Source organism: Lepus europaeus, chromosome 2 (genome assembly GCF_033115175.1).
Source record: "Lepus europaeus isolate LE1 chromosome 2, mLepTim1.pri, whole genome shotgun sequence".
NCBI classification, from domain to species: domain Eukaryota; kingdom Metazoa; phylum Chordata; class Mammalia; order Lagomorpha; family Leporidae; genus Lepus; species Lepus europaeus.
The window spans coordinates 25,565,178-25,581,022 of NC_084828.1; the positions used below are offsets into that span (position 1 = coordinate 25,565,178).

Sequence of the window (15,845 nt, forward strand, 5' to 3'; positions counted from 1 at the left end):
CTTACTAGGTGGACCCTAAACTCAACTGGTTAATTCAAAGCTTCAAGAGTAGCAGATCACCCAGTCAGCAACAGGATGGGGTTGATGAATTAAAAGAAATCATTTCAATTTCATCCTCCTTCCCAGTGACTGCTTTAGGAGTGTTGATATAAAACAATTAACCTGCTAGATGACTAATGGGGAATTTTCCTTCAAAGGAAGTTAAGCGAAATATGTATTACTTTCCTAACATCGGAGAGTATTGCATATGAATGAGACACACAGAGCTGCTGAATCCAAGATTTGTCCATGAAGTCAAGGGAAAAAAGCCAAAGCTATAGTTAGAAACCTGAAATCCAAATCTGCCTCCAGGTGGCCTCTCATGCACTACAAAAGATTTTAATTTTAAGGCATTTTGAATTTTCTCGTCTCTTCCATGCCCCCAAAATTATCCTAAACTAAATGTAGTTTCATTATAAAAGCATTCAGTAGGTCAGACACAAACTTATGACTTACTAAATTATTAATAATTAGTGTTTCACAATAAGAGAAGCCATCTGAAATGCAACTTATATTTAAATATTAATACTTAACAATCAAGCTTCCTTACCTTGCAAACACTCTGAACCCCAGCTTCTTTCTACTAAATCTTACTGGTTCTATATGCTCCTTAATCTCTTAAATTAATAAAAGATTTAATAATTGACTAATTGGTAGTCAATGATCTGGAATTTTGGTCATTTAAAAGAAATGATAAGATGACACAATAGTTCTAGTTTTAAATTTTTCAAGTCTGTACTGTTTTCCATTATGGCTATATGAATTTATGTCCCCTCCCCCAAATGGCACACAAGGATTCCATTTTTATATATTCTCAACAATACTTGTTATCATCTCTGTTTTTGATAACTGTCATTCAAACAGGTATGATATATCATTGTGATGTCTAATTTGCATTTCCTTGATGATTATAAACAATGAGTATATTTTCATATAACTTATGGCTAATTGTATGCCTTCTTTTAGGAAATATCTATTCTGTTCCTTTCCCCATGTTTATATTGGGTTATTTGTTTTCTTGAAATTGAGTTGTTTGAGTTCCTTTTCTATTTTAGAAAGTACCCTCTTATCAAAGGTATAGTTGGCAAGTACTTTCTCCTAATCCATAAGTGGTCTCTTCATTTTGTTGAAAATATTTCTTTGTTATGAAAAGGGTTTTCAATAATCCCATTTGTCTATTCTTGTTTTTCTTTTCTGTGTTTTGGAGTCATCTGAACCAGTAATCTCATGTTTGGGTATATAGCTGAAGGAAATGAAATCATTATGTCAAAGATAAAATGTGTGTAAAGACACTCCCCTCTCAACACATATGCATAATTACTATTCAGCCATTAAAAGAAGGAAGTTCTGTCATACGCAAGAAGGTTGGTGAAACTAGAGGACATAATGTTGTAAAAAATAAGCCACGCACAAAAAGACATGTACTTTAAGAATTTACTTATATGTGCAATTTAAAAACCCCAAAATCACACAATGGTATTTCCTAAGGACTGGATGTGGGAAAATGAAGAAACTTTGGCTAAAAATACAAAGTTTCAGTTAGAATGGATTTTGGTGATCTACCACATAGCATGGTTATAGCTAATAAAAATATGTTTTATACATGAAAATTGTGAAAAGATTAGATAGTAAACATTCTTACCATAACGATACCAAAACTAAGTGAGGAGAAGGGTATGTTAGTTAGCTTGACTTAATAATTTCACAACCTATTCATCTAGTAAAACATTAATTTTTTCATAGTAAATATATATAATTTTGTATGCCAATTATACTTTTATTTAAGCTAGTTTAAAAGAAAAAGAGAGAGAGAAAAAAAATCTTCCATCCACTGGTTTAATTCCTAAATGCCCCTAAATGTCCCAGCCAAACTGGGACAGGCTGAAACCAGGTGCCAGGAGCTCCACGGAGATCTTCAAAGTGTGTGGCAGGGACCCAAGTACTTGAGTTATCACCTGCTGCCTTCCAGGGTTTGAATTAACAGGAGGCTGAATGGAAAACAGAGGTGGAGGCAGGTACTTAGTAGCAGCTTAATCTGCTGCACCACAATGCATGCCCCAATTGTATGTTTATGGGGCTGAGGAATAAAGTAAGTGACTAGAAAGAATTGAAAAAAAACTGAAACTAGAGTTATTCCTTGTGCCTGCTTTCTCCCCTCATTAATCCCATGCTATTTTTACTCACAGGAATAAATATATATTTAGTACAAATTATGCCTGAGTTTGTATCTCATGTCCTTCACTTAATTAGATGTTACCCATGTTTTATAAAATTCAGTTCATGGGACTGGCGCTGTGGCACAGCAGATTAAAACCCTGGCCTGAGGCATTGCCATCCCATTTCGGTGCCAGTTCTAGTCCTGGCTGCTTCTCCTCCTATCCAGTTCTCTGCTATGGCCTGGGAAAGCAGTAGAAGATGGCACAAAGGCTTGGGCCCCTGCATCCGCATGGGAGATCTGGAAGAAGCTCCTGGTTTCCGACTTTGGATCAGCTCAGCTCAGCTCCAGCCACTGTGGCCATTTGGGGAGTGAACCAGTGGATGGAAGATGTGTGTGTGTGTGTGTGTCTCTCTCTCTAACTCTCTCTATAATTCTGTCTTTCAAATAAATAAAAATAAATCTTTAAAAAATTCAGTTCATATGTAAAAATAGTCCCAACTTCTATATATGCTTGGTGTTAAAAAAGTATGTCACCATTATGAAAACACCCTGTAGAGTGACTGATGGCTTTCTTCTTTCCTTCTATTAATTCATCGAGTATTTAAAAATAGACATTGTTCATTTAGGGTGAAAGTTTTCTGCAATCATTCTATGTATTGTATCGTCAGGCATCTCCTTCTCCTCTCAAATGTACAGGACTATGAGGGATTTTAAACAAACTCTTTTAACATCAGGCAAAACCACCCAGGTTCCCTTCTCATTCTCGTTTCATTCATCGGCTGATGAATTTCCCTCCCAGAAACAAACCATTTTGACTCTTACTATGAGTATTTACTCTGTACTTTCATTCAACCTCAGCTCTCTGCATGAAATTCTAGTTGGAGACTACAATGTGTTTTGAAATCATAATTCATAAACAATACTTTATAATTTGAAAACATTGAAATTATCTTCTCCATCCAAATTCACAGCTACAGACATCACCTGAAATACATGTTTTTTTTAAATTTTATTTATTTATTTGAGAGGTAGAGTTACAGACACAGAGAGACATAGAGAGAAGTCTTCCATCCACTGGTTCACTCCCCAAAGGGCCACAGCAACTGGAGTTAGGCTGATCCGAAGCCAGGAGCCAGGAGCCAGGGGCTTATTCTGGGTCTCCCACGTAGGTGCAGGGGCCCAAGCACTTAGGTCATCTTCCACTGCTTTCTCAGGCAATAAGTAGAGAGCTGGATCAAAAGAGGAGTAGCTAGGGGGCTGGCGCTGTGGTGCAGTGGGTTAAAACCCCAGCCTGCAGCACCAGCAAATATGGGCGTCGGTTTGAGAGGCTACTCCACTTCTGATCCAGCTCTCTGCTATGGCCTGCAAAGGCAGTAGAAGATGGCCCAAGTCCTTGGGCCCTTGCACCCACATGGGAGACTCAGAAGAAGCTCCTGGCTCCTGGCTTCAGATCAGCTCAGCTCTGGCCATTGTGGTCATTTGAGGACTGAACCAGGGGAATGGAAGACCTCTCTCTCTCTCTCTCTGTCTCTACTTCTCTCTGTAGCTCCTCTTTCAAATAAATAAAATAATTCTTAAGAAAGAAAGAAAGAAAAAATAGAAAGAAAGAAAGAAAGAAAGAAAGAAAGAAAGAAAGAAAGAAAGAAAGAAAGAAAGGAAGGAAGGAAGGAAGGAAGGAAGGAAGGAAGGAAGGAAGGAAGGAAGAAAGAAAGAGAGAGGAGCAGCTAGTCCAGGGGCCAGTGCTCATATGGGATTCCAGCACAACAGGCAGAGGCTTAGTCTACTATGTCACAGTGCTGGTCCTAACATGTGGAAATTAAAATGATGTAAAAAGTATTGGGGTGAGAGGCAGCGGAGCAGGAAGAATCAAGTGAAAGTTGACTAATACAAAATTCCCCATTCCCACCATAATTATTAGTTAAATCATTTGATTTCCCTAGCAAGAGAGAGATACATTCTGCTTAAAGAAGTCACTGTTCATCAAATAATCACTGTGTTAATGCATAGTGTAGGAAGGAAGGTATTTTTAATAAAACCTTTCATTATAATAGAAATGAAACAGGGACTTCAAAGAGAAAATACATTAGCAACTTAGGATATTGCGTAACATTTCAGAATTCTGTACTAAGAAGCATTATTTTAAGAACATCAGAGTACAAAAACTTGAACATTTCATATCCAGTCTGGGTATGTTTGAGGTTTTCACAATGCATAGAAGATGACTTAATGTCATTCAATAACCTACATTGACCTGTTTTTAAATTGCAGACTACCTGCAATCCCCACAGAGGCAGAATGCATTAGCATGGGGCTGATGAGGGGGGTGTGATACAGAATGACTCATCTAGATAACCAATTAAAGTGATCATAAATTAGATAAAATCTGACGGGGGGGGGATGAAAGTAAAATAGATAAATCGGAGGTAATAGCAGTATATTTAATTGTAAACTGTGTTTCAAGCTAAAAGTGCATACACAATAATGGTAACATTAGTGAGTGAGTGGAAAGCAGACAAATAAATAGGTGATAAGATATTCTGAAGTACGAGAAAATGTATTCTGTCAAATTAACTTAAATGCTTTTACTACTGGGGACAGAGAGAACACCATTCTAAAAATCATAAAAAAGAAAAAAAAAACATGGCTACAAACAAAGGATATGCGAGGTTAAATGGAAGCTAGTTTTTTAGAGAGACAAAATCCAAGTGCCAATGAAAACAATCTTAAAAATTTTTCTGTTATTATAAATAAAGTTTAGTATTGGTTTCCAATAAAGTTTGCATGAATAACCCACTTTTTATTAACCACCTGAGATTATCTTGATTTGAGGTCTTCAAATACTTGCTCTACTGATGTATCAGACATTTACTATTGACAGCCACCAAGCTGGCTAATTATATCACTATTAACATATTAAGTCCACTTCATTTATACATATACACATAAACATATTTTGAAGACTTCTAAATTCTCAACTATATAACCATCTCCTATGCCCCAAATAAGAATGTAAAAGAATAAATCTTATAGAAAAATACAGTGTGCTTTCTTCTTCGCTTAATTAACTTTCAATGAGTAGACAAGATTAGGGACAAGGCTAGGCATCTTTCCTATTCCTCATGAATGAACTAATCACTCTTAATCTTATTACTTTAGAGCCATTCATGTATTTACAAAAGTCTGCCACATGCAAGACAGTGTTGTAAACAAAATATTTATTCCCAACAAACCAAATCATTATCCAAAGTTGAGAACATATGTTTTCAAATAATTATTTGTTTGTGCTTACTTCTGTAAGGTAATATTTAAATATTCATTCAGCATATACTTGCTAAGTATTCACTGTGTTCCAGAAATAAATTACTGGGCACTGTCTGATGAAGGGCACTGTATTCATTGGGAAGCCAGCACAGAAATAATTTCTTGTTCTCACCTAGTTTACAGAAAGAATTCGAGTATAGTATCATCATCGACTTGCTCTGCAATGCTTGGAACAATGACCAGGATAATATATATAAATATTATATATAACAGTATGTTTAAAAGTATGTTAAATATATACATATATATATATACATATATATATATATATATATATTTGTTGAAGGAATGAAAGCTATGTACAGTTCAATCTGAGTGTGGAAGAATAGTAACACATGTAGGGACTGTCCAGAGAAAGAAAGGCAGGAAGGTATTAAAAGACCCAGGCTGTGCACACATAGGGTCCAAGTCTGGGAAACTCTGAAATTGCCTTAAAGTGTTTAGTGTGCATAGTAACCATCAATGAGGCTTCGAGAACAGTGTTGTGCAAATCGATAAAAGGCAAACAATATTAACTGTTTTGTTAGGAACTCCCAAATAATTCAAATTAAAGTTAGACCTCTAATTCAAATTAATATATTCTATAAGCACACCCCAAAATAAACTCTGAAACACACAGTGATAATGAAGTACATACTATATACCAAGAAATGACTTTTTGGTAATTTTTCATAGATATAAACAAAAGAAAAGTTTAAGTAAAACCAGAGACGTTATAATAGGAAAATGTTACATACTTGGAATAAAGTATAACAAGTTCTAGTTCTTTCATTTTTAAAGTATTTCTTCATGAGCAAATAATTTCACCATTTACTGGTACATTTTCATGTATTCTAGATTGGAAATAACTTTTAACTTTAAGGATAATTGTTGGGCATGAGAAACATAAATTAAAGTTGACTAAAATCGTGTTTTATCAACTACAGTGCCCCACGGTGCGTATATACAGCACACTTTAAGCATTAAATTTTATAACATACCTTTAATTCTTTAATAATTCAGAGGTTTTACCTGACTTTTCAGTATATAATTTATAGAAAACATAGGTGAAGCCTGTTATTCTATTAAAAAAAAGTATGAACAGGATTGCAATGTGCATAATTTCAGTTGCTACTGAAAAGTTTTAAGTGATTTATCTATGAAATAAATTTAAAAAATCAAAAGGATGCAAATATCACAGATGGGTTTTTAACAAAGTATAAGCCATACACATCATTTTGTATCTTAACCTTCACATAAGCTGTGCTCAACATTGCTCTCATGTATGACATGAAATCACTGCTAGAATATAAACATGCAATTGCTCTGCATGGGCGATATGTTCAATATCTGTGATTGTTAGAGAATAATAATCAGAGAGAAATTAAGTGAGACAATAAATATGTAAATTATCAGAAAGCCTGATACTAGGGGTATGTGAAAACTCATTGAGAATGGCCAAATTACAAGCAGAGAAAAAATGTGCACAAGCCCTCTCATCACTATTTAGAACAAAGTATAAGTGTGCTAATTTTCTTATATGGGGATCGATTTATATTAAAACATAGGCATTTGCCATATTATATCAGTTTGCTTTATAAATAGAAACATGCATTTATGCTATAACACCATCTTTATCCCTTAATAAGACTGGTGTCTGAAAATTTGTGTAGTAGAAAACACCATAGCTTATGAAAAAAGACACAATTGAGATGTACACCATTCAAAGCCTGCAAAAATTTGTAACCAGGCTCTAACAAAAAGCACAACCATCTATTTTAAATTTTATGTATTTTAATGTATTTGAGAAGCATAGAAAGAGAGAGATTGAGATACACAGACAGAAAGATTGACAGGGAAAGACAAGAAAGGGTGAGAATCTCCCATCTACAGATTCCCTCCCCAAATGCCCACCAAAGCAGAGGCGTGGCCAGGCAAAAGCCAGGAAGCCAACAACTCAACCTGAATCTCCCTTAGAGGTGACAGAAGCTCAAGTTCTTGAGTCATGACTGCTACCTCTCAGGGTGTGCATCACCAGGAAACTAGAGTCTGTAGCAGTCAGGACTGAAATCCAGGTACTCCATTATCAAATGTAGGCATTCCAAGCAGCTTCTTCACTATTTGAACAAATGCCTGCTCCTTACCATAACAATCTTAATGAATATGCTCGCATACTTAAGTCTCCATTGCCATTTTTACCTTGCCTTTGGATCTTTCAAGATGACAAGTCTGAAGGACATTCACACTGAAGTGAAAACTAGGGTACATGTTGTAGTCTTCAAAAACTAAAACCAGTAAAGCAAACAAACACTATCACAGAGGACAAAAATTATACTAGAAATCAAGATTTTCTTAAAGCCAAAGAACAAACTAATACTTTTACTAATGGAAGGTACTTACATTGATTTTTCACATTGTCCTTTATGTCTTCATAGGTTGCTAAAGTTTACTGTTTAATAGTGGGAAAGCTTGCTTTTGATCATTTTTGAATCAATGAGCTGAGCAAATCATCTATGTATCCACATAATTACTACATTATAGTACATCATTCCCCTATTTGCCAATAGTAAAAGTAAAATGCATCAAAGAAATACACATTAGCAGAAAAGCCTGGACTACATTTCAACTGTATTTTATTTTCTTTGGCTAAAAATTTTGGTGTCATTCTACAGAAAATACATAAATGTTCAAGGAAAATAGTCACTCTAAATATCAGAAACATCATCTCTGAAAGGTGATTTTAACAGTATAAGTGAAATAATCAGTTAAAATTCTCAGCAAAATTCCCTGGCTTACAATAGGGATTCAAAAATACTAGTTACATTTTCTTCCCATGTTTATCATTAGAAAATTCTTCAATTCTACAGTCAAAACCAAAAATCATTTTGTTTTCTTTGAGTTTTTAGTTTAGTTCTTATTTTGTATTAACAATTTAATTTTGGTTTAATCTGCTAGGAATAGTAATAATTTTTCTAAACTATGGGAAAAGCAGAGACATTTAAATGAAAAATGTTAAAAGCAAATATTATATACATACTTCTGAAATCTTACCCAAAACTCTAGATACACTGAACAAATGAGATACAAACAGATGCTAAATGAAAGTGGAGAAGTAATTCTGGAAAAAAAAAATGACAAAAAAATCAAAAGTTTGCATTTTCAAATTTACTAATGACATTTACATTTAGATGCCAACATGGATATCATAATTTTTACATACAAATTTAATAAGTTATTATTTAAATAGTCAAAAATAAATGGTTTTCCATATTTATTTTACTCAATTCATGTTAAGACAAAACCATTGTTTAGGTCAAAAAGGATTTACACTTCAGGTGCCACATTCTTACCTATTTCCCTAACTGAATTTGTTGTAAGATGCATTAGTTTTTCCGTAGAAACATGAGCCAGCCCATCCACTCACTCCCTTTTCAGTTTCCTCATGGCAGAAGTCTTCAAATCAAATCAAACTTGGTTCACACTTTTTCCACCCAAATATTTGTTTCCAAAATTTCACTCAATAGTTAGACTCAGTTTGGCCTCAGGTCACTCTACCTCCCATTCCCACCAATATTTCCATGCTAGAGTCCAAAGACTCACCTGTTAAAACTGTTTAATGAATCTAAACCATTTAATCAATCCTTAAACAAACTGGATTTATTAACCTAGATTATTTCTATTCTCTGAATACTTTCCTCCGTTCCTGCAATTTGTTCACCCATATCTTTTTTTTCCTTTGTGTTATTTTCTCCACTTAACACTCATCAAATTGAATCTCTCTCTGCTTCAGGAAGTGGTAAGATGGTATCCTGGTTATGAGAACAGACTTTGCATGTGTTTCTCGCTCAAACTCTGTTTCCTAACAGCACAAACTCATAGTTATGTTAACGTCCTATGCCTCATCTCCTTCTTTGGAATGGATAGGATAATAATAAAATAATGATTAAGTGAGTGTTAACAACAAAGCCCAACAGTTAGCAAACACTCAAGAAATGTTGCATGATTCCAAGCACTACACTCCTAAAACTCAGACAATTTACCCATTTTGTTGAACATTGATCTCCCACCTGCTTATTTGATTTTTGAAAATTGTATTTTTGTTTTCTAAACTTCAGATATCAACCAAATACCACCTCTTCCCATGTGCATGTGAAAAATATATCAATTTTTTTTAAAAAGGCATTGAACCAGAAGTTAGACAATCTACTCCCAATTCCAGATAACTACGAACTGCAGTTGGTACAGACAAGTCAGGTAACAGTTGCTCTGTACCTGAATTTCTTCATCAATAAAACAAAACTGATAGTCTTCCGGATCCTTACTGATCATTAGCTATAAAATCATCAGAAGTAGTGTAGACAAGTGATTTACACTGTTACACGTTTCTGCTATTACACTCAATGTAAGGCCTTAGCATTTGTTAATTGATTATCTGAGGAAATGACTCAGAATTTGAATGTTTCTTGAGCTAAAGATATGTTAATATTTTAAAATCTATGTAAAAGTATTGTGTTAAGAGAACTTAATTAAGGGTTTTTGAAGACCAGAGCTCTAGTTATGATCCATTTTACTTTTCTGCTTGCTCTTTAGTAAAGTCCCATGTTGTAATTGTGTGTCTATCCTTACCATCTGTTCTGCCATAAAGGAGCCTGATGTTGGCCTCTAAATAGGATTCCCGATGCAAAAAAGCAACCCAATACCCGAGACCTTTCACTACCATCTACTGGCAAACTGTGGTAATGAATACTTGTTCCATCACTGCTGTAAATGGTGCCCCCTGGAGTTGTTCATCACACAACCAATGAAACTCTAATAATGCTGTCTAATGAGGTGTCTGGAACCCAGTGGGTGTGAGTAACTGTTAGATAAATCAGTAAATGATAAATGAGTCACTTATCAATGAGCTAGATAATCTCTACCATCTCAATATTTTTTGAAAGAGCAACTTATAACGATTTTAAAAAATGAATAAACAAGAAGTTCTTAAGCCTTAGACAAATCTATCTGTATGCATACATCTAAAAAATACCAACAGTACTTGCCATAGTATGCTTGACATTTAACAAGGTACCCATACATATCTATTATTGCAAGTGCTCCTCATGGATTAACATCTCGCCCAACTAGCCAGATAATTTTTTTTTTTCAAATGAACAACAGTGGTTCTAAGCATCTAAGTTGTTTCTTCAAGGACAAGAGACTCTTAGGAGTCTAGAGGTTTCATGACTCCAGTGTATTTTCCTTTTCCCTTTTGGTTTCAACAAATAAGACAGAATCAAGAAAACTTTGATCCTTTGATCTGAAATTTCTCAAAAATTTCATTCTGTGAATTCTGTGCTTGTAAAACAGTCTCAGATTTTCCAACCATTCCTCTTTATTATTTAAATTTAGCCAAGCCTGTTCCATTACGTCATGGCTTTCTAAAATGTCTTCTGGTGTTTGATGAATTGTTAGTGGCATACATGAACTTGTCAAACTAGGAACTGCATTGATAGTTATTTGGGATTAGCACTATTATAACTGCAAATTGTTAAAAGTTATTAAAATGTTTAAGAGAGTGTCATAGAGAAGCACTTTTATTTGCTGAATAATTAAAGAAAGCTGAACTCTATGAAGTGCAGTAATATTACATTTAATAAAAGCACTGATTGCATCTTAAAGTATTCTCATATCTTGCAATTGGAAAATTAAAACAAATTGACAATCTTTTAAATAGGTCTATCCTTAATATAACTAGGATAGTATAAAGCACACAAGGAATTTAGAACTTAGGTCAATAAACTTCAAAAACAATCATATTCTCTTCAGATGAATGTTAAAATTATCAAATTGATGTTGCATACGCCAACACCCAGAGGCCTAATTGTATTTTGGATCAAAAAGCAAAAGCACTACAGACTCATTCTACCACTTATTAATCATTTTTCTTCATGCCCTCCATGTCCATTGCTATGAGAGATGACCCTGAAAACAGATGAGTTAAAATGATTTCCCAAATGTCAAAAGCCAGAGAAAGCAGCAGGACTAGTTCCAGAGCCTTCTGATTGTCGATGCCGTTTGTATTTGCACTGCTTCAGCACAAGAAAACAGGCGAAAACAAATTGCACTGTTCAGCTTGGTTACTAGCCTCAATCTCTGTAGCTCATTTCTTAGTCCTAGCTCTTTTGAAAGGAGCCCATTTTATTTACAAAACTACATGAAGTTTCACTTTCTTTTTGCACTGAATGAGGTTCTTTAGTTTCATTAATTCCTTCTCTACTAGGCTAATGCCTCTGGGAGAACATTAGCCCCCTGCGTCATTGAAAAGACTCATCAGACACTGGGGACCCACCAACTTCTTTCCTGCTCTGTGGGCTCCGATTCAGCACTGGAAACTGAAGTGCAAAAATGCTCTGCTTAGCTCTTTTGACACAGAACAGGGAAGGATATCCTCTGGGTTATTCATTGACAATGATGATGTTAATTTACACCGCCTATCTTCTCTAAGTGCAAATGACTATGCAGCTGATTCAATAGAGACCTTACACAAAGAAACTAGCATCAAAGAACAAGGGCAGTGTAGATAGAAAAAGGATCTAAGAGAGGCTGTAACTAACTGTGCAACAGCCTAGACAGAAGAAGAGTTTGTAGCAATCTCTGCTGTGGACCTGAAACTGGTAGACACCCACACACCTGTGCTCTATTTTCAGAAGGTACATTTCTCCAGTGAACAATGACTTACTAGCACTTCACCAGTAAGAGTAACAGTAAGCAGATGCCTGGTTTAACTAATTAATTGGGCAATTTACTCCCCCTCATCTATGATTTTAGCTTAAGTAATGCGTTCTATGTAATAGAGTGCCAAACAGATGAATGGCACTGTTTTCACCTTATGGTTTAACACAGCAGTGCTTTTATTTCATATGCATGAGCATCAAGTAACAGAAGTTTACTAATCATACTTGGGCAAATATTAAAAGAATAAAATGATTTTAAGCATTAAAATATTCCAGGAAAGCATCGGAAATACAAAAAGTATATGCACTATTAATCAGACACTCAGGTTAGCATTTGAGATTTATGATGACAGAGACTATGTCCAACTTTTGAATACAAAGGAAAAATAATTGCAAAAGTTACAAAATTACAGATTTCCCTTCCACTGACATTAAATCCAGACTTGACAATCACATCCCAATCTTACTTCATTAGATATTAACCTTGCAGTGGACATGAGAGATTTTTAAAGAAACATCCTAGCTACAAAATAAAAGGAGGGGCTCTCACCACAGCAGAGCAATCACACTGTGTTGAAAGTTGGAAGTAGAACTATTAGGCCTCATTAGCTAATTATTATATTGGCATCCACTTAAGTTAGTTTTTCACTTTGAGTGTCATTTTTTTCCTGTTCAACCACTGTGGTTCAAAACGTTTTGACTACTTAAAAGGGAATACATCATCATTGCTTTCCCCCAGTCTAACTGCACACCACTTTCCAAAGCAATAGCTTCAATCATGCTTCATAAAATCCCCCGCAAGTATATTGTTGGAAACATAAATCAGCAAGGTGGGATTTTAGTATTTCTAAGGCTAGCCCAGGGATCACAGACTGGCAGCTTTTCCATGGCCCCATTTACCAAAGAATAAACAAAATTATGAGTTACAGTAGGTCCATTTTTTTAAAAACAGCTCCCAGTGGTATGCCTGATACTTGCTGCTGCATCCTTAATTAGAGAACAAAACACGAGCAAAGAGGAATTGGACGAGAACATCTATTTCTAAGCATCTCTGGCTTCATTAGGACACATAGCACAGAAGTATACATGCTGCTTTCACAACAGCTGGGTCCCTCTCATACACATCTAAGCGCCTAAGAGTGCCACGTATTTTGAAATTGTACTAGATAGCGACACTCTTTACGGTGAAGCTCTCCTTAAACCTGTTTCTTTGCAATGAATATGGGCTCCCCTTCAGGCATGTTGCAGGCTCAGAGTCTCTCTTTTCAACTACCTTGTATTCTACATTACAAATTAGTTGGGTCATAATTTCAAATACACGCTGCATATATAGACTAATATGGGTTCCCATGTGTTCTATTTAGATCTAGACATTTAAAAATTCCTAGATTTCTCTGTATCCCCAAATTCCAACACACTTAGTGTTGGGTATGATAAATTCAGACTGCACAACTGAGACATTTTTCTCCTCCAGACTACTCATAGTGCAATCATAAATCTGCATAAACTTGCTTCCTCTTATGCCCCCACCTTTCTCCATGCTATCCACCACACCTATTTAATTGCAGTTGTATTGAGCTGCAATTGTCTAGGACTCTTAGTATTCAGAGAAGCCTGTCTACATTATAAATGAACAGTTAAACACAATCTCAAAAAATTAAATCAGCATATCTGCAGGGCATAAGTGTATGTTGATCTTTGCTGTAGGAGTGATTGAATCAACCGATGGAGCTGACATTGCTTCCAGATGAACATATCTGCAATTTTGCTAAGACTGAAATATTGCATACTCTATGTTATGGGAAAATGAGCAGCATTTTACCAAGATATTTTACAAACTAGAGCAAAATCTAGCATTTGCCTTCTGATTTCTGCACATAAAATCTGCATCTAATCGTGGTTCATCAGTCACTAACACTATAGCTTTGGGGAGGAGCAGGGCAGAGAAAGGAAGGCTTCACATCCAAAATGTCAAGCCCTGCTGAAGAATGATAGAAGGACTCGGAGTGGGGAAGAGCAGAAACACATTTTCCAGGCTTAAAATGGAGTTCTACCACCCCCTGCTGGACTCCACGAACAACACAGACGAGAACAAAATGCTTAGAATTGAATACGGTCGGAATATTTTAACTTGTCTTGTAATTTATTATTTTCTCAAAAAAAAAAAAAAAACCACGTTCATGCCACCCTATTATAACAATCTGTGCAATTACACACTTCACAAAATTAGTGCTCTTTTCTGTAAAGACTTTCACTAATGGATGTTTCAGCATTTTGTTTCCCCAATTAAATGTCCAAACTTGTCCGGACAGTTGAAAATGCTTGCATTTATTGTAAATATATTTTATGTGAACATATACCATCTGAACGAGCAAAATAAATTCCTATCTCCTTCTACAGATAAACAGAAGGAGCGTCCACAAATTCTCTATCAGGTTTTTCCACTAGGCTATTCAAAATATATATATATATATATATACACACACACACACACACACATATATATATATATATATATATATATATATATGTAGAGATAATAGCTCCCAACACTTCTCCACCCCCAAACAAATCCTATACAGGTTTAATTGCAATTTGATGCTATATGATTCTTCGACCTCAGAGTATTAAAAAGGGTGTGGGGGTGGAGGGTCAGAATGAATGACTGCAACACATCCCTAGTTTTATCCGTTTGCTTTCTTACACACACCATCCATGGCCCCTAGTTCCCAACAGAAATAAGCCAGCACCATCCACTTCACAGTCAGAAATCGGGGTCTTGGGAAAGGGGAGGAAGAGTCTCTAAGAATTGAATTCCTTGCACACACAGCGATATCTGACAGGCGAGTTTCACGCGGATAGTTTCCACCGCTTCTGTAAAACACCACCGTGCCCTTTCCTCCCGCAACCTCCGCTATTTAACTGTTAATATACACGGACACACGCATCCGATTTCTGGGGGAAAGAACAGAGAGAGCCACAATCCCAGCTAGAGCAGCAGCTTCGCCTCGCTCCCCTGCCCACCGATGCCCATCTCCAATCCCGTATTTCTCTCTTCTCGTATTTGAGGGTCTCGGCCAACACGGATACCATTCCAGCTCAGAAGAAAAGAGCAAAGAATGACAGCAGCACCGGCAGCAGCGAGCGCCGTAACTTTGGTGCCTGCCTTTCCTGCTGCCCCCAGCTCCCCTCTTCGCCTCTCTCGGTGGGGTGGAAGGGGGAGGGAAAGTAAAGGCGATAAAGCAGCACACTCCTACCTTGCCCGCTACTGACAAGCAACCCGAGCAGGTAGAAGGCGAGGAGGAGGCTCATGTTCAGGACGTGACACTGGTGGACAGTCCCAAAGTTAGCAAGTCCAGCCCTGTGGAGAGAGAACCTTCCGCTGCCGCGGCCGCCTCAGCCGGAGCCGCCGCCGCTCCCGGGGTGCCCCAGCCGCCCGCAGCCCGCGCGCTCCTCGCAAAGTGACTGCAAGCTCCGCGCCTTGCCGCACTATATCCAGGCAGCGGCGGCGGCGGCGGCGGCGGCGGCGGCGGCGGCGGCGGCAGAAGCAGCACCAGCGGCCGCCGAGGCGGCAGCAGAGCCGGGCGGGGAGGGAGGCGGGGGCGGGGGCGCGGAGGGGAGGCGCGGCCGAG

The 15,845-nt window shown here is 36.9% G+C and overlaps 1 protein-coding gene across 1 annotated transcript in view; it reads right to left on the minus strand.

The window, feature by feature from the left end:
* Nucleotides 1-15,525, minus strand: part of NCAM2 (neural cell adhesion molecule 2) — a 576,480-nt gene extending 560,955 nt beyond the window's left edge. Inside the window, exon 1 of the mRNA XM_062180124.1 lies at nt 15,471-15,525. Coding sequence (XP_062036108.1) covers nt 15,471-15,525 — 55 coding nt within the window. The remainder of the gene's footprint in view (nt 1-15,470) is intronic.
* Nucleotides 15,526-15,845: the final 320 nt, after the last annotated feature.